This window comes from Schistocerca cancellata, chromosome 1 (assembly GCF_023864275.1).
Source record: "Schistocerca cancellata isolate TAMUIC-IGC-003103 chromosome 1, iqSchCanc2.1, whole genome shotgun sequence".
Lineage (NCBI taxonomy): Eukaryota > Metazoa > Arthropoda > Insecta > Orthoptera > Acrididae > Schistocerca > Schistocerca cancellata.
The window spans coordinates 684,607,699-684,634,096 of record NC_064626.1 but is presented as its reverse complement, the minus strand read 5'-3'; the positions used below and the strand labels follow the sequence as shown (position 1 = coordinate 684,634,096).

General features: G+C 41.7%; 1 protein-coding gene and 1 pseudogene across 1 annotated transcript in view; both read right to left on the bottom strand.

The window, feature by feature from the left end:
• Positions 1-26,398, bottom strand: part of LOC126094579 (pancreatic triacylglycerol lipase-like) — a 231,009-nt gene that overhangs the window by 5,056 nt on the left and 199,555 nt on the right. Inside the window, exon 9 of the mRNA XM_049909084.1 lies at positions 22,263-22,389. Within this exon, the coding sequence (XP_049765041.1) occupies positions 22,263-22,389 (127 nt within the window). The remainder of the gene's footprint in view (positions 1-22,262; positions 22,390-26,398) is intronic.
• On the bottom strand, positions 12,943-13,059 carry LOC126101057 (5S ribosomal RNA; annotated as a pseudogene).

Genomic DNA, 26,398 nt, shown 5'->3' with positions numbered 1-26,398 from the left:
CGAATGGAGACGTGTCGTCTTCAGCGATGAGAGTCGCTTCTGCCTTGGTGCCAATGATGGTCGTATGCGTGTTTGGCGCCGTGCAGGTGAGCGCCACAATCAGGACTGCATACGACCGAGGCACACAGGGCCAACACCCGGCATCATGGTGTGGGGAGCGATCTCCTACACTGGCCGTACACCACTGGTGATCGTCGAGGGGACACTGAATAGCGCACGGTACATCCAAACCGTCATCGAACCCATCGTTCTACCATTCCTAGACCGGCAAGGGAACTTGCTGTTCCAACAGGACAATGCACGTCCGCATGTGTCCCGTGCCACCCAACGTGCTCTAGAAGGTGTAAGTCAACTACCCTGGCCAGCAAGATCTCCGGATCTGTCCCCCATTGAGCATGTTTGGGACTGGATGAAGCGTCGTCTCACGCGGTCTGCACGTCCAGCACGAACGCTGGTCCAACTGAGGCGCCAGGTGGAAATGGCATGGCAAGCCGTTCCACAGGACTACATCCAACATCTCTACGATCGTCTCCATGGGAGAATAGCAGCCTGCATTGCTGCGAAAGGTGGATATACACTGTACTAGTGCCGACATTGTGCATGCTCTGTTGCCTGTGTCTATGTGCCTGTGGTTCTGTCAGTGTGATCATGTGATGTATCTGACCCCAGGAATGTGTCAATAAAGTTTCCCCTTCCTGGGACAATGAATTCACGGTGTTCTTATTTCACTTTCCAGGAGTGTACTTTCTTAAGCGATTCAACATATCGCAAAATCGATAAGGATCATAATATCCGAGTGTTGAGGAAAACAGCAGAACGTCTGACTAACAGTTTCCTTACCTAAGGAGGTAATTAAGAAACTGAAATCAAATAGTTCAGTTGCACCTAGGCTATATGGATTGCCGAAGATCCAAAAGGATAACGTGCCATTACGCCCAATTGTGAGTAATACTGGAGCAGCCGCCTACGAGTTAGCAAAGTATTTGCCGTCTTCGCTCAAACCAGTGGTAGGAAAGTGTTCACATCACATAAAGAATTCTAGTGATTTCATCAGCAGACTTAAGTTATTGCAGCTGCAAAGTTACGACTTGTTGGTCAATTTTGATGCAATTTCACTTTTTACAAATGTACCTCTTGTGGACTCACTACATCTCATTGGCAGTAGGTTTGGAGCTGACATTACAGCGCTGTTTGAGCGCACCCTCTTCTCTACACATTTTTTTATTTAAGAACGAGCTTTATAAGCAATCAGACGGTGTTGTCATGGGTAGACCTTTGTCTCCCCTGGTGGCCAATCTTTTTATGGATGATTTTGATGTGCCAGCACACGCCTCTGCCACTTTTAAATCAACAGTATTTTGGCAATATGTTGATGATACCTTTATAGTTTGGCCTCATGGTTGGGATCGTCTGCGAGAGTTCCTACAACATCTGAACTCCATACACGAAAACATAAAATTTACTATGGAGTTGGAGAAGGAGGGTAGCCTGCCGTTTTTGGACGTTTTGGTTGGACGTCAGAGCCATGGTATACTTGGTCGTTCAGTATATACAAAGCCCACTCACACAGACCTTTACTTGCAAGCCGCTAATTGCCACCATCCGGCACAGACGATGGGTGTTTTGAAGACATTGATTCACCGAGCCCACGCCATCTCTGACAGCGATAGTTTGCAAACGGAACTGGAGCACCTGCAGATTGTATTTCTGAAGAATGAGTATTCATTCCAGCGAGTGGGGAGAGCAAACCTGTAAACGACGGAGCAAATAAGAGGCCTTTAAAACGACTGCCTATTTACCATATATTGGTTTCAGCACAGATAGGCAAAATACTAAGAAAATATAAAGTAAAGCAATCTTTCGCCTTCCTGCAAAAATTTCGTCGCCGTTGGGATCTATTAAAGACGACTTAGAGCTGCAGCAGGCAGATGTTTACAGGATTCCGTGTGGATGCGGCAAATCTTACATAGGGAAAACGACGCGTACTGTGCAGGATCGCATTGTAGAACACCAGCGGCATATTCGCCTTCTTCAGCCTTGTATGTCTGCCATCGCTGAACACTGTATTTCCACTGGTCATGTCATGAATTACCGTGAGACAAAAATTGTGGCCCATACGTCTAATGTTTGGAGTTCTATTATTAATGAATCCGTGGAAATACGACTGTCTGACAATGAGTCACTTATTAATCGAGACGCCGGTTTTCAGTTGAGTTTGGCATGGAATCAAGTCGTTGAAAAACTTCGTGTCCTCCGTAGCCGGCGTAGTTCTGTGTTGGAACCGCGGGAAGACAATCGAATTGATATCGATGCGGCGAGTTTTCACCACAGAGGGCGCGCGGCGCAGCACAATCGAACAAGTAGCGCATGCGCAGCGCCAAGTGAATTCACAATGTATGTGCCGTCGGGGCCTTAAATACCAGAACTCAGTGCGTTTTTGCCAGTATCACCTGAAGATGGCCAGAAGACTCTGCACCGAAATATTGTGGCAGGAATTTACAAACATCCGGCAGTTCTAACAATATTTTATTTTGCTTACATGGCGGCAAAATTCTTAATTTCATCTGCTTTTTGGACACAATTTGAGTTTATCGCTAATTTCATTTCTGCTGCTTCTCTCTAGTTTCATCTTCCTTTGGGTTACTCTCAATCCACATTTTGCACTCACTAGACTGTTCATTCCGTTCAACAGGTCTTCCAATACTTCTTCACAGGCCGGCGATACTTGCTCAAAATCTGATCAGTTTTGTGTGTCAAGGCATTATAATTGAAGTGTTCTATTATTGTGTGCTTCCATGATATATCTTCAATGTTGCAGTGTCTGTTAAATTCTGTACCCAATTTTTTGAGGGTAGTGATTTGTGTTTCAGTCTGGAATTAACTACCGTCCTTTGGACAAGCAGCATGTGCATCGAGCAACCTGTTTGTCTTGCATACAGCTGGAGAGTCACCCTTGGCACTGTGTCACACTGGTGCTGTGAGAGAGTGGGCTGAGCACACACGTGAACACATGTGCGTTACTGGGGCAGAGTTCGAGAAGTGACAGACAAAAGGAAGTAAATTGCTCTGCAACCAAGAGTGGGAAGCTTTTTCCAAGCTGGTACACACAGGAGCTGTGTGCAGGAACTTTCACCGTGAGCGTGGGTTGTGGGTGCTGTGTCTAAGAGTGGTCTTAGTGTCCTATGGTTAGTTAAAGAAGTTATAATTATTGTTTTTGATGTCCATGGCCAAGGACCATATACTGTAATTATTATTGTTGTTGCCCAATTCTGTGTACTGTGGCAAAAATTATCTTAATTTTGATCCACTGATTTTTTTCATTTTTTTGAAGAAATTTTAATTGTTTCTTTCTCGGTTGAGTTCTGCTTTCAAGAACGGTACTGGGCTACAAATTAAGTTCTATTGTAAAGAATATTTTCTGTTCAATAAAATAAGTTTTAAATTTATCTGACATCTGCACAACACCCAGCCTGAGCCCCACTTCATCCAAATCCTATGCTACAGTTAGTGACAGAACATGGTTGCTTAATTGTTTATTAAGCAATAGGTCGAATTAACTATACTGTGTCAGTGAGGAAGTGAGGAGATTGGCATATTATCTGTTGCCACCATGCATGAACGAATTGAAGTGTCTAATATAAGGAAGATGTTGCAACAAGGAGTTATTTGCCATTCTGAACCACCTTATTTATCTCCCGTATTTATTGTTCCTAAACTGCCTGGAAAATCGAAACCCATAGTTCATTAGGGAGAACTTAATAACTAGGTAGTCCACTGCATCATTCCGCTGCCGGCCTTGCATACCGGTTTTGAATGGTTAGCAGATGCCTTTTTCTATCTCATTGGTTCAACTAGACATACTACCAATTCCACTGGATGAAGAATCGAAACGTGCCACAACATTTGACTCCAACTAGAGTTTGTTTCAGTTTAATAACATGTCTTTGGAGTCGCCATTGGCACAATGTTGTTACTGCTGCTCTTTGATATGTTGCTTCTGAAATCAAGTTCAAATTCATGTTCTACCATTATATGCACGATGAGGTGATTTTTAGAAAAAATTGGCAGGAGCATATGGAATACTTGAGGAAAGTGTTCACAACCTTTAGAAAGATAAAATGTACAGGCAAACCTAAAATGATGAGGGTGGGCTCCCTCACATGTCGTTTCTATGGTATGTTGTGTCACTGAGGGGAAATCAGAACAGATCTTGAATGTACGAAAGCCATGAGAGTACCCACTGATGAGAAATTCTAAGGAAATAGTAATATTTGTTGGAATGTTTATTGTTTTTAGGAAGTTTCTACCGAATTTCGCGTAATTGAACAGGCAATCGAATGAGTTATGGAAAAAGGCTGCAAATACAGCGTTCATGGGCTTGAAGGAGGCCTTGGTATGTGTCCCTATGTTATCAGTGCCAGGCTTTGATGAAAAATTTGCCATGGAAACCGATTCTCAGTGGCTGTTGTGACTCCTGTACTACTTCAAAAGTACCCAGAAAGAAATGGGATCGAGCATGTCCTTGCAGACGGCTTGAGCCACATGCTTCACTGGCAAACAGGTCAGGGTAGTAAAATACAGAGAGTGAATCATATTTTGTGGGAATTACTGCATTATTTAATAAAGCTGCCAAGGATTAGGAAGAGGATGAGTCTTTGAGAGCAATTAAACAGAAAGAGGAGAAGTGATTAAGCTACATTCTGTAAGGAATGGTATCCTGATTGAAATACTTGGTGTAGTACTCAGCCCAGGACAGTGGTACCTACGCGAGTTGTGCCTATGTTACTTGCCTATTTTTATCAATTTCCAGTGGCATGGCGCTTTTCAAAACATGTTCCATAATACACAAAGAGATCACATGGAAGAGTATGGATGGAAATATTAGGACTGTGTCCTGAAAGTGCAAAACCTGTTCTATTAGCAAGTTGACACGCGATATTAAACATTAGACATCGGCTTCTTAACCTGTAGAACGTCAGATGGATAAGTTTTATATCGATTTTGTGGATCAGTTTCCCAGATCACAGGAGGAACAAGTCGCTCTGGTTTGTGTGGATGCCTTTTCGAGGTTTTCTTGGTTGTTTCCTACTAGATCGTCGGCCACACAATTTGTAATGTACTGGTCGAAGAGAGTTTTTGATACCTTTGCTCCTTGCTGAGTCTTACTTTCTGATCATGCCATGGTATTTGTCTGCAAAACTTTCAAGGAGTTGGTCTGTAATTGGGAATCAGGCATTCTGTTACGGTACTGTGTCACCCAAACCCTCTTTCGCGGAGAGAGTAAGCCATAACTTAAAGACAGCCTTGACTGCTTATCACCGCTCCAGCCACTCTAAGAGGAACACTACTTATGTGTTGTACTGAGCGACGTCCACAACTTGGTGGTTAAATGATCCAGTGTACTGTACAGTGCAGAATACAAGTGGTGCAATGGGTGTATTGATTAACAAGTAATTTTACGTACAGAAAATGAATGGTTATAGTGCCATATATTACGGTTCTTGAGTGATGGCACACTGAGCATGTGAATGTGTTCTCTAAAGGTGACAGTCATTTTAATTTTGTTAATTACCGATCATGAATGTGATTCATTTCTATGTTTTATTGTAAAGAAGGTGATGTTGTTTCTATTACATTGTGTAGGTCATTGATTTGGTTTATGCCATTCGTATGAAGGAGGTTATCTTGTTACTTCGCTCTGTGATATGTTTTATGATGCAGGAGATTGAACTGAGAAATGAGTATTCTTATGTAGTCCTATTGGTAGGTGATAGAAGTGTGTCATACTGAGTAGTCGGTGATGGAAGTAGCTGTAGAACAACATTTAGCTGTATGTAATGTGGGCGATCTATATTACGTCTGAGAGTTGTCTTAATTTTCTATGCTTAATTTCAGAAGCTATAATTCTTTTCTTTCCTCACGGTGGACAGGGACCATGTATTGTAATAATTGTTGTTGTTTCATTATAATGTGCTGGGGCAAAGTTGGTTTTAATTATGTTTACTTACATTGAAGTCTTTGTAATAATTATTCTCGTATTTGAGCCCTTCTTTCAAGAAATATACTAGACTGAAAATTAGGTTCTTTTTAATTGTTAGTGTTTGATTGTCAAGGAGATCTTACATGTAATAAATTAGTTGTCAAACTGAGCCTACGCCTGCAGAACCAGTTGATCGAGTCATGTGATACTAGATTTGTCTAATGTGACGTATGTTTAAATATCTTAAATAATTTCAGTGGAGCTATAGAAGTTAAGAGCTGACATTCGTACAGTGATAGTGTTGGGACAACGTTGAGGGTGGAGCGAACAGAGCATGTTAGAGGTTTCTCCGTGGCTCTCCTTGGTCTGGGTAAGAGCTCATGTAGCCTAAAAGCTGCTTACGATAACGCCATGTGCTCATAGTTGGACTTAGTCATCTCATTGGAACAGTTTGTAATTGTATATGTGTCGGTCAACACATCTTAACATTTCTGTCTCATATTTCTTCAACATATATCTATAACGGCAAACTACAAGAGGCATGACAGAAATATCTTAATTAGTCATTCCAACAGCTGTGGGTTTGTTGTAATCTATCTCACTCAACAGCAATTGCATTTTCCATAAATACGACACTGCTTTGGAAACTGATTTTTCGGATTTAAAGCACGAACGTGTTAGTAGTTTCACATGTCTCATTTTTCAAAAATTTTGCATAGTTTTACCAAAACATCATTATTCACTAATTTCAGATCATTGTTTTCAGTTCCTTGTAGACCTTGCAGAATCTCCACAGAGGGAAAATCGGCACCAATTCAGATCTAAGTAGATTCCTACTCATCCAAAATTAAAACATTTTATTCTTTAGCCGCAGAAACAAATGTTCTTTATTTGTTTTAATTAACCTAATCTGAGCCTATATAGTCCCTCGAACTCTTGGTAGATATCAACTCTTAGTCCTGATAATGGGCTACTTGTGATTAATTTTCCTAAAGCTGTAACACTCCCCTATAAAAACTGGAAAGAACCGCTCAGTACTACTTGCTCGTGCGTGGATATGGACTTAAACATTCTTGCAACATTTCTGTAAATTCTGTAAAGTTCTCGATCAATTTGAATCACTAACTCCCGACTATAGTAATGTGAAACGTCAACTGTGCCACAAGAGCCTATGACTCATCTGATATACCTCGAATGCGCCATCTGACACTTAAATTTCACAAGGTCCAAACAACTCCAGGTATTCTTTATTTACAAAGGCCTGACATGTAGACAGAAAGACAGACAGACAGACACTTGACCCAAGAGTAAGCTTTCTCACTTTTTACTACTCCTCTCCAAACCCCCTTTCTCCTTTTAACAGTGTTACTTTGAATAACGCTGCCTCCCCTAAGGACTCTACAGTTATTTCTAATTTAATAGTGTGGACAAATAACACGTCATCTTTTAGGAGTTTTCCACACACGAACCACTACATTCAGCGACTACTGGCTGTGTTAGGGAAAACCAATTCATTAGAAACAGTCTGGCATATAAAGTAGAATGGTGCTCACAGAAACACCTCCCGACGCTGGCTGGCTCTTGTGTACCGGTATTTATCAGACGAAATCATGAGTGCACTTCCCTGCCTTCAGTTTGGGTATGAAATGAAATGAAGTCCCATGCTTCTTTACAGAGCATAGGGGAATGATGCGGGAGACCCGCACCGCTTTACTAGGCAAGATCCTAGTGGAGGTGGTTTGCCATTGCCTTCCTCCGACCGTGATGGGGATGAATTATGATGATGAAGACGACACAACAACACCCAGTCATCTCGAGGCAGGAAAAATTCCTGACCCCGCCGGGAATCGAACCCGAGACCCTGTGCTCGGGAAGCGAGAACGCTACCGCGAGACCACGAGCAGCGGACATTGTTTGGGTATACTGAAAATATTTAAAATACCTATCTAAAATCGGTTGCACAAATGTGTCTATCCGAATAGGTTGATTACTCGTCCTAGCCCTACTTTCAACAGATTTGGAAATGGTAAACTGATCTTCACCTTCGTGAGGCGACAGTTTGAGGGATGTCCTTTATAATCTCCCGTCACCCATATACTCTGTTTCTATGTAGCTTTCTCTCGAGCACTTTCTTTGCAATTATACGTGTGACACACTGATTGACTTCTGCATATCCACAGCTGATCGGTTGCACAAATGTATCTGTATGAGGTCTTTGACGCGAGAGTAACTTCAACTTGTGTCTAGCGAGGTCATAGTCCTCAAATGTGGCTCGCTTGTCTTGAAGGAAAATGAGACGTTTTGCTTCAGTCTGTTCTGCTAGGGTTACTCTGTAGTGAAGGTGTGGTTTGCTCGTATGTGATGAGCGTGGTTTCATTAACATCTGCTGAGACAAAGGGAGGAAGCCATGGATAAAACCGCAGTGGGTTTGTACTGGCTAAGTGATAATAACAAGCACATACGGCTGTCCTATAAGAAACTTCTCCGCAACAGCTGCCGAGCTGTATTGGAACAGTGTGCTGCTCATCCAAGGTTATCGCATGAGCAGCAGAGTGACACTTGCGGTTACGATCAATGTGGTGCAATTCCGTCATGTATACGCATTGTTTCTGATTCGTATTCTGGTTTACCAAGCTGGTATTTCATTCACCAAAAGCGTTTGTATCTTACATGATTTTTCACATCTACTTCATGGAGTAAGTCTTTGCATTACGATGCTGAAGGCACTACATAAATCGTGCAACATTAGTCTCTTTACTTTCTATAGAATTCTTGTGCTTTTTGGGATCATCAGACTTTATAATATCGGTATCCGCAGCTGAAGGTATGCATCCTTAAAAAATAAACGGCAAACAGCTGTAATATGATCCTTTAATAGTACTACCGGTTTCACAACGTTACAGTTGTATCTATAGGTAAATCTAAGTAAAGAATAATAGGACATGACGGAATGAAGAATTATAAAACTTTATAAAATTATTTTGAAAATTTAGAATGACATTAATCTAGGGAGAAAAGTATACCACATACAAAGGACGTAAATGACAGAAGAAAATCTAAATATAGTAGTAGATTGAGTTATTTTCAGTCTTTACAGACCAAAGTTGAGCCAATTGGAGTCCCGTCATTCATAGCCAAGTTGCAATAATTCGTCACAATAGTGACGACAGTCAAAACAGGGGAAATGGAGAAGATGAGCAATGAAATTGTAAAACCAGGAAAAAGGGGAGCTTATGGTTGGGGGAGATGGACTGTTCCCACCTACATACATCAGACCCATTCCGTCGAGACCTTAAAATAACAGGTCTTATTCTGCATCTTTTTACTGTTACTTTCTTCATTCTGCTTTTATTCTACTGCCCCCTATTGGTGTTCTCCAAAATGTCCTGTCTTTTATCACGATTTGTGTTTAACTTCGGTTTCAACCGTAATTCCCATTTTTCTGGTTTTACAATTTTAAAGTGCCTTTTATAGCTGATTTAGTTCTATGCCCATCTTCTTCATTCCGCCTGTTTTAACTTTTGACTTTCGTCACTGTTGTGATGTATTATTGCAGGCAGACTGGGAATGATGGAACTTTCAATGCACTCAATTTTTGCCTGTAATCTTCTGAAAATAAGTCTGCTACATTATTCAAATTTGCTTCTGTCAGGTACTTTCTTTGTACATGATGTTGTATTCTTCTTCGCAGATTAATGCTATTCTAAAACATTTTTATAAAATTTATTTTTATTTTCATTCTTAATTTCCTCCAAATTTGTTTTTCATTTAGATGTACCTGAAGATGTAACTCTAACTTTGTGAAACCCATAGTGCTATTAAAGGATCATAAAACAGCTGCTTGTAGTTTATTTATGTCCATTTTCAAATCAACCGTATCGTATCACAATACAGTGAAAGCCAACGTACAAAAATTGCTCCTGCTGTAACGATCAAAGTGGCAGTATGGCCGATTTAACAACAGTCAATAGACCACACAGGATAGACATCGGAGAACTTCACCTGCAGCATGCTGTAGGTTTGTAAATTTACACTGAAGTTAAAAGAAAATATCATTTTATTATTGCTGCTCCGTTCCTTTCTATTAAATGTGAATGAAGTGTGACTCTTCAAGATGGCGGTAACGAATAACAATGAGACTTGGGGCAGAGGTAATTACAGAAATATTCTCGTGCTTTGATTCCATCTATAGTGCAATTAGAACCACTTATGCTTCAAGCAATGAATTCAGATATCAAGAATTTCATTCAGCATCATCATCAGTGTTCTGCCTAAAGGCAGGTTTTCACATGGTAGTTCTCCAGGCTGTCCGGTCTTCTACCGTCCTCTTCAGGTCTGCATAATTTCCTCTTCCCTTTATGTCGTCTATCATCTTGTATCTCCTTCTTCCTCTCAGTCTTCTCCCACAAACCAGTCCTTCCAAATCATCTACTAGCAAGCACTCCCTTCTCAATGAATGTCCCAAACAGTTCTTTTTCCTTTCTCTTACAACCTTCAGCAGACATCTTCTCTCACCAACCCTTTCCAATACTCTTTCATTACTCAATCTTTCCATCCAGCTTATTCTCTCCATTCTCCGCCACATCCACATCTCAAATGCTTCTGACCTTTTTTCATCCTTTCGTTTCAGTGTCCATGTTTCTGCCCCATATAGCGCCACACTCCAGACAAAACATTTTCCAAGCCTTTTCCTTAGTCCTTTATCTAATTTGCCACATAAGAGTCTCCTCTTTCTGTTGAATGCCTCCTTCGCTATGGCAATTCGAGTTTTCACCTCCTGGCGACGTCTCAAGTCATCAGTTATTGTGCTTCCGAGATATTTAAATTCACTTACTTGGCTAATAGTAGATTGTCCTATTTTAATATTGGACAGTCTGCGCCTTGTACTGATGACCATACTCTTTGCTTTTGCTGTGTTTATTTGCATCCCATATTCCACACAATCTTCATTCAGATCTTTGAGCATGTTATTAACTGTCCGCCACTAATACCATGTCATCAGCAAATCTTATACATTCTATTCTCTTTCCACCAATACGTATTCCCCTTTTCCCATCTAAGCTTTTCGCAATAAGCTCTTCAAGGTATACGTTAAACATCAGTGGGGAAAGGCAACAACCTTGTCTAACACCTCGTCCGATGCTGCTTCCTGCTGACATTTCATTTCCAATCCTTATCCTTACTTTCTGGTGTAAATATAGATTCTGTATCAGTCGTCTCTCTTACCAATCTACTCCTTTCCTCTTCAAGATATCCATCAGCTTGTTCCACTGAACTCTGTCAGAAGCCTTTTCTAAATCTATAAAAACAGCAAAGATGTCTCTACCCTTTTCCACACATCTTTCCCCTATTGTTATTAGCAGGCCAATAGCATCTCTTTTTCCTTTTCCTCTTCCAAATCCGAACTGCTCCTGTGCAATCCCTCTATCCAGCTTGCCATATAACCTTCTGTTCAACACTCTCAGCAAGACTTTAGCTGCATGAGAAATTAGACTGATGGTCCGATGTTCTTCACATTTTTTAGTGTTTCTCTTTTTCTCTATTGATATCATAACTGTTGTAGCAAAGTCCTCAGGCCATTCCCCTTTGTCATATATCTCGTTACAGAGGTAGACTATTTATTTTCTTGTCTTGTGTCCCAGAATTTCATTAGCATCAGTGAATTACTTTCCGATTTCGATAGTTTCTGGGAAGCAGATATCCGTCGTCCCTTTATTATGTTCAGTGACTATGTCGCATTATTATGTCACAATCCAAAGATCATTTCAGATGCCAAAATAATTTCTGTTGCATTACATATGCAAGTCTGTGACGAATCGCTCTTGAGGACAGTAAGGGCGCTTAATAATATTATTTCCTTTGGGCTTTATTGACTTTGTGTATAGAGCATCGTTAATCATGGCAACTGAACTTTGGAGCTTCAATGTGTACTAGCGAAGTCACATCCAATTTAACAGACACCGCACAACGAGCACATACGCCTGCAGTGCAACGTGAGAACAGCGCAGGTTTGAGGAGCACGTCGTTAACCGCATGGCCGATCTACACTCGAGTAGTACGCCTGGAATGACTCTCACAACTAACCAAACCACCAAACTGTATCGAGTGGTATTTACAACCGAATCATGGAGCAACAATGCGAGGATTAGGATAAAACTTTACTCTTCTAGCATATTCGATTGACATTTCTTTGTTAAGAGTTCTTGTTACATGTTGAAAACCAAATATCCAACCTTAGGGTTCGTTGCACACCACTTCTATAGCACTCCGTCTTCAGGCCACAAGTGGCCCATCGGGACCATCCGACCGCCGTATCATCCTCAGTTGAGGATGTGGATAGGAGGGGCGTCTGGTTAGCACACCGCTCTCCCGATCGTTATGATGGGAGAAATGCAATCCGAAAAGAAAGGAAGTAGGTTACAGTACGCTTGTTCGCCCACTGCTTGAATACTGCTCAGCAGTGTGGGATCCGTACCAGATAGGGTTGATAGAAGATGTAGAGAAGATCCAACGGAGAGCAGTGCGCTTCGTTACAGGATCATTTAGTAATCGCGAAAGCGTTACGGAGATGACAGATAAACTCCAGTGGGAGACTCTGCAGGAGAGACGTTCAGTAGCTCGGTACGGGCTTTTGTCAAAGTTTCGGGAACATACCTTCACCGAAGAGTCAAGTAGTACATTGCTCCCTCCTACGTATATCTCGCGAAGAGACCATGAGGATAAAATCAGAGAGATTAGAGCCCACACAGAGGCATACCGACAATCCTTCTTTCCACGAACAATACGAGACTGGAATAGAAGGGAGAACCGATAGAGGTACTCAAGGTACCCCCCGCCACACACCGTCAGGTGGCTTGCGGAGTATGGATGTAGACGTAGATGGTTTTCTTTGACCGGAGCCGCTACTATTCGGTCGAGTAGCTCCTCAGTTGGCATCACGAGGCTGTGTGCACCCCGAAAAATGGTAACAGCGCATGGCGGCTGGATGGTCACCCATCCAAGTGCCGGCCACGCCCGACAGTGCTTAACTTCGGTGATCTCACGGGAACCGGTGTATCCACTGCGGCAAGGCCGTTGCCACACCACTTCTATAGGAGCTCTGAAAACGAACGGCTAGTTGCGGCTGAGGGTGCGGCTGGTCTTAGCAGGACTGTTGCTTGCAGGAGACGCAGTGGCCTCCGCAAGTGTCGTCCCATTCACTGCCTGGAATCAGTCTGTCCTCTGGAACAGCATTCTAAAAAAGTGTTTCCACTGTGTCGAAACATTAAGAGGAGTTAGTTAAGTGGGTGGCAACGAAATTAACCATGATATACATATACCCGTAAACTTGACAATATTCACACGTACAGAAACGGAATTAGGAAATGAAATCACTTAACTTACCGAGCAGCAGCGTTTAACACCTTGAGATAGTTACCAACTGTAGTGAGTGACAGATTGCTCTGCACTCTAGAACATTTTTACATGTACAGCAACGTAAATTCCTCTGCACATGTCACTGTAATACCGGGTTGTTGTTGTTGTGGTCTTCAGTCCTGAGACTGGTTTGATGCAGCTCTCCATGCTACTCTATCCTCTGCAAGCTTCTTCATCTCCCAGAACCTACTGCAACCTACATCCTTCTGAATCTGTTTAGTGTATTCATCTCTTGGTCTCCCTCTACGATTTTTACCCTCCACGCTGCTCTCCAGTGCTAAATATGTGATCCCTTGATGCCTCAGAACATGTCCTACCAACCCGTCCCTTCTTCTTGTCAAGTTGTGCCACAAACTCCTCTTCTACCCAGTTTTATTCAATACCTCCTCATTAGTTATGTGATCTACCCATCTAATCTTTAGCATTCTTCTGTAGCACCACATATCGAAAGCTTCTATTCTCATCTTGTCCAAACTATTTATCGTCCATGTTTCACTTCCATACATGGCTACACTCCATACAAATACTTTCAGAAACGACTTCCTGACACTTAAATCTATACTCGATGTTAACAAATTTCTCTTCTTAAGAAACGCTTTCATTGCCATTGCCAGTCTACATTTTATATCCTCTCTACTTCGGCCAGCATCAGTTATTTTGCTTCCCAAATAGCAAAACTGCTTTACTACTTTAAGTGTCTCATTTCCTAATCTAATTCCCTCAGCGTCACCAGACTGAATTCCACTACATTCCATTATCCTCGTTTTGCTTTTGTTGATGTTCATCTTATATCCTCCTTTCAAGACACTGTCCATTCCGTTCAACTGCTCTTCCAAGTCCTTTTCTGTCTCTGACAGAATTACAATGCCATCGGCGAACCTCAAAGTTTTTATTTCTTCTCCATGGATTTTAATTCCTACTCCGAATTTTTCTTTTGTTTCCTTTACTGCTTGCTCAATATACAGATTGAATAACATCGGGGAGAGGCTACAACCCTGTCTCATTCCCTTCCCAACCACTGCTTCCCTTTCATGCCCCTCGACTCTTATAACTGCCATCTGGTTTCTGTACAAATTGTAAATAGCCTTTCGCTCCCTGTATTTTACCCCTGCCACTTTTAGAATTTGTAAGAGAGTATTCCAATCAACGTCATCCAAAGCTTTCTCTGAGTCTACAAATGCTAGAAACATAGGTTTGCCTTTCCTTAATCTTTCTTCTAAGATAGTTATAATTAGTTATTATAATTAAACTTTACCTATTTAACACATTATAACACGGAAACTAATTACTGTACTAGTACCAAACTTGGCAGCATAAATGTCCGGAGTATGGGGTACATGATTTCCATCCGTCACAGCGCCATCGTCCAGTTCCAACTATGGCCTCCAGGTGCCGTGATCAGTCATCGTCATGCACAGTCTCACAGGGCAAAGCAGTCGCAGTGCGCTTGTTGACGTGTCGACATGAGCTTGGACAGAAGGAGCAGCGCACTACTGGTGAAAGTCTGTTATCAAAACAACAGTAATGCTGCAGCTGCACTTCGAGAATATCGCCGCCTGAAAGGATTACAGAAAGGTCCTCTTTCTCCACCTGCTGTGCGGAGCATGACGAAGTTCAAATCAACTGGAGAACTGGGCGTCGCTCCGGGAAGAGGTCGACGACCGGTTACACCACAGATAGTTGATGAAATCGCTGTTGCTATGGCAGACAACGCTGCGCGCAATTCCCGATCGTCAGACAGTGCGCGTGCTCTGTCACGACGAGCATCCCGTGGTCCACAGTACGGAAGATGCTTCGAACCATTACCAAATGGTACCCATACAAGATCCACATCGTACAGCAGCTTGCACCACAGGACGCACAACGACATGTTGACTTCTCTCTCCACTTTCTCGCAAGGACTGAAGCTGACGAGGGCTGGCCCTGAACCATCCTAAGGACAGGCGAAGCACATTTTTCTGTGACGGCGGAGGTGAACATAGAAAATTACCGAGTGTTGGGATCTTCACCTTATTTTCATCATTGGCCCATCCTTTTTTGAACAGGTTGGAACTCAAGGACCAAAGACGTGAAGTGTGACTGACCAGTATTACTGCCGTATGCTTCACCAGCATGTAATATCCGTCCTACAGAGGAAAGACCCATTAAACTCAAACAGTTTTCACGCAAGATGGGGCCCCGCTGCACGTTTCTATTGAAGTTCACCTGCTTGTCCGATACACGTTTGGAAACGATGGAATTATCAGCCGATCGTTTTCAAATGCTTGGTCCACACGATCACCTGATCTCACTCCCTGTGACAGTTGCTGGTTGTTGGGCTAATTGAAGAACCGAGTTTACCAGGGGAACATTCACACGTGTGCTGATCTGAAGCGCAGCGTATCAAGAGAGGTAGCCAGCATACCAACGGATATGCTTCGTTCTGCTGAAACGAGTGGAATCCTACGCTTTCAGACTCTTCTTCGAAACTGATGAGCGCCATATTGAGCCCATTTTGAAGCAGTAATGGAACCGGTATATAATGGTATGATGTACCGTAGCAGCACATTAAAAGTGTTTCAACTGAATCGATTCTGCATTATTTCTCTACCCATGTACTTGACATTAATGCCACCAAGGCTGTTACTCGTCCGGTAATTAGTTTCCGTGTTATAACGTGTTAAATAGGGAAAGTTTAATTATAACCACCTGGTATTTAAGGAAAAGATATTTAAGGAAAATCAAACAGACTTAACACTGTTTTGGACAAAGCCATAGCTGTAGGAAAGGCTGTTGTAGATATTTCCAAGACACTTGTTGAAGATTTGCATTATGGGCATCTATTGTAGAAATTTGAGGCAAAAAACGTTAAAACATGTTACACCGACACAGAAAACTTTATACGTCATGTAATTACCTCAGAAATTAATGATGTCATTAAAGTGATGTGCATAGGATGTTTGACACTGTGGCGATCCTGAAAATAATATTTCATACGTTTATAGTAACAGAACGGATATACTGAAAGATTAATGTTTGGGTGACATTACAGAATTCATTGGTCAGCAAACAAAAATCATCCACCCCAAAGAAACAAAGTGAGTAATGCACAAAGCAAAAGACGTTGCATTTGCTGATTGTTACGTCGGTTCTTGGTTGAATATTTTATACATTATGAATAAAACATAATATGGCGTAATATTCTACAATATTTATTATTTGTTACAAGAACCGGTTTTCCGCAGTTACATCATCAGGTACAAAGATAAGAATGTGGTGCAGAGAAATTTTGTTGTATCAAAGATTTTAAACTAGTGCATGTACAGAGTATCTCTCTTTCCAGAGATAAAAAATGTAATGTTAGAATTAGGAATAAAATAAGAGGGATTATTTAAGTGTAAATGTTATTTAAGATTATTTAGCTGAAATAAAACATGTGACAAATTAACTAATTAACTATAGACAAATTACAACAGTTGTACAGAGAAGAAAATAATTCAACAGAAGCTTTGGTGACATATTATGAAGATGTGTCTGACAAAATAATCTTGTCTAAATAGGTCCTAAGCTACAAACAGATTAGACATAACAGTCATATTAAGCATGTGAGTAAAGCAGCTGTGATTATATGAAGTAAAATTTTTTAACACAAGAGAAAAATTATAGTACCTGAAATAAAGAAAACTGAGCTTTTGAGTAAATGAGCAATTTAAAATAGGGCCTGGATGGGATTATGAGTAGTATCTGCAGTTAGAATTGCCAAGTACTGTTTGGTCATTCAGTGCTAAGCCTGGGTCGATAGAGACATGTTTATTAATTTCCATTATTTCTAGACAGCTCTTCCTTCCTTTACGTATGTGATATAATACTACATGCTTCACCTTGTAAATATGGCCCTCTTTAAATAGATGGTCTGCAAAAGTAGTCTCTTTTTCTAAGATTCCGACTTCTTGTTCCTTCCAGCGGATACATACTGTCCTGCCAGACTTGCCAATATAGAATTCGGCACAATTGCAAGTAATATTATATATTGCACTCTTTAAGAAAGCTGGTGCGCTGTCTTTACCATTAGGAAAAAAGTGTCCAACAGTGTTGGGCACATAAAATGATATTTTTACATTCCTGGATTAAAGCTTTCTGTCTGCACCCAGTGAGACTTTTCTTAGGTATGGAATTGAGCACCATTTATTGCATTCTTGAGGTTCTGGGTCAAGGACACGGTATAGAAGAGAGTACACCTGTTGTTTCTGCTTTTTGTGCACTATGGAATCCACTAAGGTAGGAGGATAGCCACTGTTTAATGCTGTTTGTCTGATTGTATTTAATTCCATTTGGAAGTTGTCTTCATTTATGGGGATAGATATTAGGCGATGTATAATAGGATGAAAGGCAGCTTGTTTAAGGGTGACTGGGTGTTGAGAATTGGCCAGTATTGCTATATCTGTGGTGGTAGGTTTCCTGGAGATCTTAAAAGTATGGATATTACTATATCTGTGGTGGTAGGTTTCCTGGAGATCTTGAAAGTATGAATATGCTCATTGATGCCTATGGTTGGATTTAGATAATTTATGTAGTTACCCCCAACCTCTATTGTGAATTTTATACTGTTGTCTTCAGAATTTAGTTGCTTGAGGAAGTTTTTTAAATTGTCTGGTTCTTCATGTCCATGAGCACAACTCATCATCTACACATTTAAAACAGTATCAAACCTTGGAAGAAAGTGTATTATTTTCCAAAAACTGTGTTTCATGATTTCAACAAGGACTGGACTGAGGACGGGATTCCATAGTTAGGCCATCCAACTGTTTGTATATCTTGTCACTGAAACGGAAATAATTATATATGAGACAATTTTCTGTATCTAACTTTATGTCATCTGTGACAACTGTGTTACCTCCTGATTTATCTAGTAAGTGTGTGAGAATGTTAGGCACTCCTGAACAGGTGTATTAGTGAATAAGTTGCTAACATCAAAAGAACCAGCTCGGTACTAGCGGTATTTGCATATCTTTTAACTTGTTCACTGAGACAATTGAATTAAGGATACAATGACAAGGTTTGAACTTGGTTTTGGTCTTGATAATATCATTTAACACTCTAGCTAATTTGTAACGTGGTGCTTAGACTGAAGATACCAAAGGACGCATTAGGGAGTTAGAGGGCCATAAAGTCTGGGTGCTAGAGGATTTATAATTGTGGGGAAGTAGGTGTCGGAGTCTGATATTATTTTTTCACATTTTGATAACACTATTAAATTGATCGTTATAGGGTTGTTTGGGGTCTTACTGTATCTGATGGAAGTTTGTTAAAAAAATGATTCAAATGGCTCTGAGGTCATCAGTCCCATAGAACTTAGAACTACTTAAACCTAACTAACCTAAGGACATCTCACCCATCCATGCCCGAGGCGGGATTCGAACCTGCGACCGTAGCGGTCGCGCGGTTCCAGACAGTAGCGCATAGAACCGCTCGGCCACTTCGGCCGGCTGGAAGTTCGTGGCATTTAGGAAATCTTCCACTTTGTTGCCATAGTCACGTTTGTTCACTAAGACAACAGCATTTTCTTTGTCTGATCGGACTGCTAAAACATCACTGTCAATAATTTTCTTCTTGAAAATGTTTACTACTTATTGCTCTTTAGGTTGTGGGGCATTAGAAACGAGGTTGCGAGTAGATACTTCCAGTTCATGGCTACGAGATGTTTAGTGGAGATGTCCTCACCTAATGCACATTCTAAGTATATTTTTATTATTTCCAGTTGTTTTTCGCAGACTTTTTGTTGTGGAGCATATTTGGAGCCTGCACTCAGTATACTGAGTTCTTCGTCCGAAAGATTATTTACACGATCTAAAAACTTTAACTTCTGAATTGTTTTTGAAAATTGTTTACCACTGAATGGTTTACTAATGGCCGAAATACGTATGTGCGTTAATTTCAGGTGTGTACATATGTGATCACGAATGTTGTACCACGATTTCATTTCTTCTTTGGCCCATGTTTATTGTGCGTCGTGTACTGCTTTTTTAGAAGCAGTAGTCTTCCATTTTAGTCTTACATACGCACATCTACTGCTTTTTCTGTTGAAATTAGACTGAAACGGACGGGGAGTAAGATTTTCTTTCTTACACAGGGAAGTTTCTTACTGTCGCGACAGGACACTGTCGTGCGGAACTACAGCAGGACAAAGATTTTGTCAGCCGTAATTCAGAAACACCTGAAGCTGAGAGTTGGTGAACTGAACTACTAATGTTTGCTGAATAGGAAAGTCCTGTTTTTACTACTAATTCTGTCAAGTTTAGTGTTCTTTGCAGTTCCCTTAATTGTTGAACACACTCTTTCTCTACATCCATTATGCATGATTATATTGATATTTGTTGTGATGTGACAGTAACTGTACAATAAATAAGTCAATCCATTTACATATTTTCTGTTCAAACCAACGTCAAGTGTATGGCAAAGGATACTTCCCATTGTGCCACTTATTAGGGCCTCTGTCTATTTCATTCGAGTACGGGGCTGCGACAAAACAGACTTATTAGATGCAGCTGGTTCCGCTGAAATCAGTTCGCGCTTATCCTTCCAGCCCCTATAGGAGTGACAGGGGTGTTGTAGTATATTCTTAAATACCTTACTTAGAGTTTGTTCTTGAAAGTTTTTAAGTAGGCTTCCCCGGAATAGCTGGCGGATATCTTTTGGTGTCTTCCCCTTCAGGTTTTTCAGCATTCCGATGACGTCCCATGGGTCAAACAAACCTGTGACCACCCGTGCTGCCCTTCTTTGTATTAGTGCAGTATCCCTTGTTAGCGCTGTCTGCTTTGTACAATAACTGCAGTTTGCCAGTATCCTACTAATGAACTGCCGCATCCATCAGCTTTAGATAAGGCTGAGCCAATGTGATCTTTCCATTTTATATAACCACAAGTTGTTACTCGCAGGTATTTGTATGAACTGACTGATTCCACTTGTGACTCATCAATTTGTTCTCTGTATGGACTGACTTAACATAACACAGCCAGCAGTAATATTTGATGGAGTTATAGAAGAACGGTAACTAACATAAATTGGCACACCAAAGTAGTTACGAAGTGTCCTATGCGCCACAACGACTCATTCTACGATACTGACCATTAAAATTGCTACACCAAGAAGAAATGCAGATGATAAACGGGTATTCATTGGACAGATATATTATACTAGAACTGACATGTGATTACATTTTCACGCAATTTGGGTGCATAGATTCTGAGAAATCAGTACCCAGAACAACCACCTCCGCCCGTAATAACGGCCTTGATACGCCTGGGCATTGAGTCAAACAGAGCTTGGATGGCGTGTACAGGTACATCTGACCATTCAGCTTCAACACGATACCACAGTCCATCAGGAGTAGTGACTGGCGTATTGTGACGAGCAAGTTGCTCGACCACCATTGACCAGACGTTTTCAGTTGGGGAGAGATCTGGAGAATGTGCTGGCCAGGGCAGCAGTCGAACATTTTCTGTACCCAGAAAGTGCTACATCCGGTCGTGAATTATCCTGCTGAAATTTAAGGTCTCGGAGCGATCGAATGAAGGGTAGAGCCACGTGTCGTAACACATCTGAAATGTAACGTACACTGTTCAAAGTGCCGTCAATGCGAACAAGAGGTGACCGAGACTTGGAACCAATGGCACCCCATACCATCACGTCGGTTGATACGCCAGTATGGCAATGACGAATACACGCTTCCAATGTCCGTTCACCGCTATGTCGCCAAACACAGAAGCGACCCTTATGATTCTGTAAACAGAACCTGCATTCATCCGAAAAAATGATGTTTTGCCATTCGTGCACCCAGATTCGTCGTTGAGTACACCATCGCAGGCGCTCCAGTCTGTGATGCAGCGTCAAGGGTAACCGCAGCCATCGTCTCCGGGCTGACAGTCCACGCTGCCGCAAACGTCGTCGAACTGTTCGTGCAGATGGTTGTTGTCTTGCAAACGTCCCCATCTGTTGACTCAGAGATCGAGACGTGATTGCACGATCCGTTACAGCCATGCGGGTAAGATACCTGTCATCTCGACTGCTAGTGATACCTTCCTGAACCCACCGATTCCAAATTCTGCTAAGTCATTGGATCTCGACCAACGCGAACAGCAATGCCGCGATACGATAAACCGCAATTGCGATAGGCTACAATCCTACCTTTATCAATGTCAGAAACGTGATGGTAGGCATTTCTCCTCCTCACACGAGGCGTCACAACAACGTTTCACCAGGCAACGCGGGTCAACTGCTGTTTGTGTATGAGAAATCGGTTGGAAACTTTCCTCATGCCAGCACGTTGTAGGTATGACCATCGGCGCTAACCTTGTGTGAATGCTTTGAAAAGCTAATCATTTGCGTATCACAGCATCTTCTTCCTGTCAGTTAAATTTCGCGTCTCTAGCACGTCATCTTCGTGGTGTAGCAATTTTAATGGCCAGTAGTGTATTATCTAATTTATCGGTTCTCAATAACTAGTGCTGAAACTATAGTTTCACTGTGATAGCTGTAGTAGTCAATATTTATATGCTTTAACAATATTTACACTCTCAGTCTTACTGCTATAGCTTTAGCAAAAGTATGATCACCACTTGAATAGAAAAGAAGAAGGGGTGGTAAGCTTCGGGACCTTCGCTGCCACCTCCTCCCCTTACCGTAGCATCCTAATGGCTACTGATGACCATGCTGTAGTGCATCACGATCTAAGGAGGAATACCCACATTACACTGCAAAAGCACTTACCGCATTCACGCGAATCATACACACATGTAACTTAGCACGCTGAGGAGCGAAACCAGTCAACCAGAGTGTCTCACGAACATGCACAAAACGATCACAATGAGTCTGCAAGCAAGATACTGACTCATCATTCTCAGTGAGAGGGAGTTCCTTGACGAGGCCGCTAATACCACGGAGCTCCACGGAGAGGTGGCCCCAGTGCGACGTGTTGTGCATGTCCGCCGGGAAGATCCTCACGGCGTACGGGTGTTCTGCACAACAAGAAGACGCTTGGATGAGCGAATGCATATTTCGCCACTGGTAGCAGTTACTTCTGTAAAATATCTGGGAGTATGCGTACGGAACGATTTGAAGTGGAACGATCATATAAAATTAATTGTTGGTAAGGCGGGTGCCAGGTTGAGATTCACTGGAAGAGTCCTTAGAAAATTTAGTCCATCAACAAAGAGGGTGGCTTACAAAACACTCGTTCGACCTATACTTGAGTATTGTTCGTCAGTGTAGGATCCGCACCAGGTCGGGTTGACAGAGGAGATAGAGAAGATCCAAAGAAGAGCGGCGCGTTTCGTCACAGGGTTATTTGGTAAGCGTGATAGCGTTACGGAGATGTTCAGCATACTCAAGTGGCAGACTCTGCAAGAGAGGCGCTCTGCATCGTGGTGTAGCTTGCTGTCCGGGTTTCGTGAGGGTGCGTTTCTGGATGAAGTATCGAATATATTGCTTCCCCCTACTTATACCTCCCGAGGAGATCACGAATGTAAAATTAGAGAGATTCGAGCGCGCACGAAGGCTTTCCGCCAGTCTTTCTTCCCGCGAACAATACGCGACTGGAACAGGAAAGGGAGGTAATGATAGTAAAGTGCCCTCCGCCACACACAGCTGGGTGACTCGCGGAGTATAAATGTAGATGTAGATGTAGACGACATCAAAGTAACACCAACGGGAAGAACGAAACCATAGCCCGATTTCCGAGGAAGTTTGCTCAGCGGAAGAGACTTCATAATATCCCTAGATATGCGATTCTGAGGAAAACTTTGTGATCCGTGTTCGAAACCCTATTATTAATTATACTTCTGTTTTTCATTTAGCTACCGGTGTATATAGACGACTACTCCTCGAATATTTCCTATTGTATATTAAAATAACGGTGTCCTTGTATACCTGGTACATGAATTTTGAAAAGAAGAAAAGAAACAATAAATCCTTGAGACAATTACTTGAAAGTGTTTTCGGCGAAATTCCTGTAGTCCATTTTGATATATAGTCAATCCCAATTTTCGCTGAAGTTATCCGTCGTGCGTGGATTACCGCGAAATCGTTGCCAACGCGTGAGATCTTCACCAGTGTTGATGACATTTGTTTCACGAGTAAGATTCATACGAAGAAATGTCACTGGGGCAAACCTGCCTTCACGTGATACTCAGGGGGTGTTCGGAATTTCTGTGTTTCGATGTTTTTCCCATCGTTATCAAATGGTTCAAATGGTTCAAATGGCTCTGAGCACTATGGGACTTAACATCTGTGGTCATCAGTCCCCTAGAACTTAGAAATACTTAAACCTAACTAACCTATGGACATCACACACATTCATGCCCGATGCAGGATTCGAAACTGCGACTGTAGCGGTCACGCGGTTCCAGACTAAAGCGCCTAGAACCGCACGGCCACACCAGCCGGCCGATCGGTATCATTCAAGGGAATGGACTAAATCTTCCTATGGAATAAATGAAGGAATAAAATATAAGAACTAATATAAGAACTGAGATAATAAGGAAATATAAGAAAAAGAGAGTTTAAAAAAATTGTAACCCTAGAAAATATTATACACACATATGTTACATATTAAATGCGTGACACGTATTGTTAAACCCAGTCGTAATTTTACAGTTTACATAACGCTCTTCTGTCCCCTAACTTGATGAGAAACATTCGTGTAATAAACTTCTATGGCCATGAGAAAATAAATGAAACAAAAATAATCTGTTTTCGAACACGGGTTGCAAAACTGAGCTGGCCACTGCGGTGCCATTCGGCCTGAGATTACTACAAGCTAAGCGGTATCTGAATTACGTCGAAAACTATGGGGGTCGTTTTTTCACAAACGGTTGAGTATCTGCGGATAAGTCGAAACATGTGTTCACTTATTTTAACTTTTCTTGCACTGAGCGAAGTTTGTGGGGAGTCGGATTGTGGCACTTGCGCGTTCTTCTCGTAAGTGTTTCTCTCTGACTTCATGTGAGATTCTTAAGTAACTGATTAGGGAAGTAGCGTGTTACAGTGAACATGAAACAAAACAACTGAGTGGTATATTGTGCGAGCAGAGTTTAAGAGCCTATTGCAATATGCTGATACCGACACAACGGATCTATACTTGGAAGGAAGGAAAATTGGATTTAACGTCCCGTCGACATCTATGGAGACGGAGCACAAGCTCGGATTGCGTCAACGATAGGGAAGGAAATCGGTAGTGCCATTTCAAAAGAACCCTCTCGTCGTTTGCCTGGAGCGATTGACGATAATCACGGAAAACTTAAATCTGGATGGCCAAACGCGGGTTTGAACCTTCATCCTCTGGAATGCGAGTCCAATGTGCTAATCCCTGCACTACCTCGATCAGTATCTGTACATCGCGTTTCATGAATAGCGAAGTCCCCCAAGTAAGAAAACAAGCTTGACGGACTTCAACATATTGTACAATATTTTCTAATAATCTTTGGTTTTGCCCTACAACTCGTTAAGTCACCCAGCTCAGTTGCCGGAAGAAGACGACAGCATATCGCCTCTAATAGGACCATGTCCACTAAAGCTGATGACAGCTTTACCTAACGTCAAGGTATAAAAGTTTTGTTTTCATGTTCACAATGTATAAAGAGCTATATTTATCAAATGTGAGATCACTCCAGTCAAGAGTTTTTCTGTAATTAGTCGAATAACTTAACATAAAATTTTTACACTGTCTTGTCTTCAGATAGAAAGTTAAAAACTGGTCCAAACACGTAATTTTAAAGGCTGAAGAAGATCGTAATATTAAAGCCGCCTTTGTACACAGATACATAGAGTTATTGTAAATTTTGTCAAAAAGTCATTGAAACTCTCAGATTATGAAGCGTTTCAAGAAACCCACGATCATTTGAAATAGCAGAGTGGATACAAATGTTTAGTTAGGAATAAGTAAATAATTGAAAGACCATGTCTAAAAATCAGTAGGTATAGGAATTTTCCATGCAAGCAAAGCAGTGGCTTATTTGAAAATTGAGTCTTAAAATTCAAGTGCAATGGGAACCGGCAGACGTGGTGTACCTGTACATACAAACAAATAATTACAGTTTCAGAAAAACTGGATGATTCGTCCCAGAGAAAGAGCTTCACAAATCAAGCAAGTCAGTAACGTGTTGATCCATCTCTGGCCCTTATCGACAGCGTTGTTGGGTATACTTATATGGATATGGTGTCTGTTATTTCGGACATGCTGACCTGCAGCCGTCTAGAACTAAATTAGAATTATATTAATACCTTCAGCTGTTAACGGGCGTTGATATACATATCAACGAGGACAGCTGAAAATACGTACCCTGATCGGGACTCGAACCCAGGATCCCCTGCTTATATGGCAGACGCTCTATCCATCTGAGCCACCGAGGGCACAGTGGATAATCCGACTGCAGGGACTATCTCGCGCACGCCTCCCACGAGACCCACATTCTCACCTTGTATCTCCACACACTACATTCGTAGTGCCCCAGATCCGGTCCAATTGGCGGGTTAGAGCGTCAAAACTCCGAGTCTGTTGGAGGGCCCTGCCTATAATACTACAAACGTTCTATATTTGGGAGAGATCTGAAGCCCTGATGTTCAAGGAAGGGTCTTAAATGCCAACCGAATAACTGCTTGCATAAGGGCCACAGATGGACCGACACATTACTGATTTGCTTAGTTTGTGAAGCTCTAGAATGAATCATCACATTTTTTTAAAACTGTGATGATTTGTTTGTCTGTACATATACATCACATCTTCCTATTTCTGTCCCACACGTATGATTCCTTTGTGGTGGTTCGTTTATTTATTTTTTTCTCGTAGAGTGTTCACTGTCCGATAGACCTCGTTCGATCCAGAGAGAAGAAGCTACGATTGAACAGCTTAACTAGCCAATCGTTATCGCTAAACAGGAGTGAGAAGCGAGTTCTCATCCCTGGTCAATTTTGGTGTAGCTTTCTTGATGTCAGAATTCATTGACACGCCTAAAAACAACAGAAAATGAA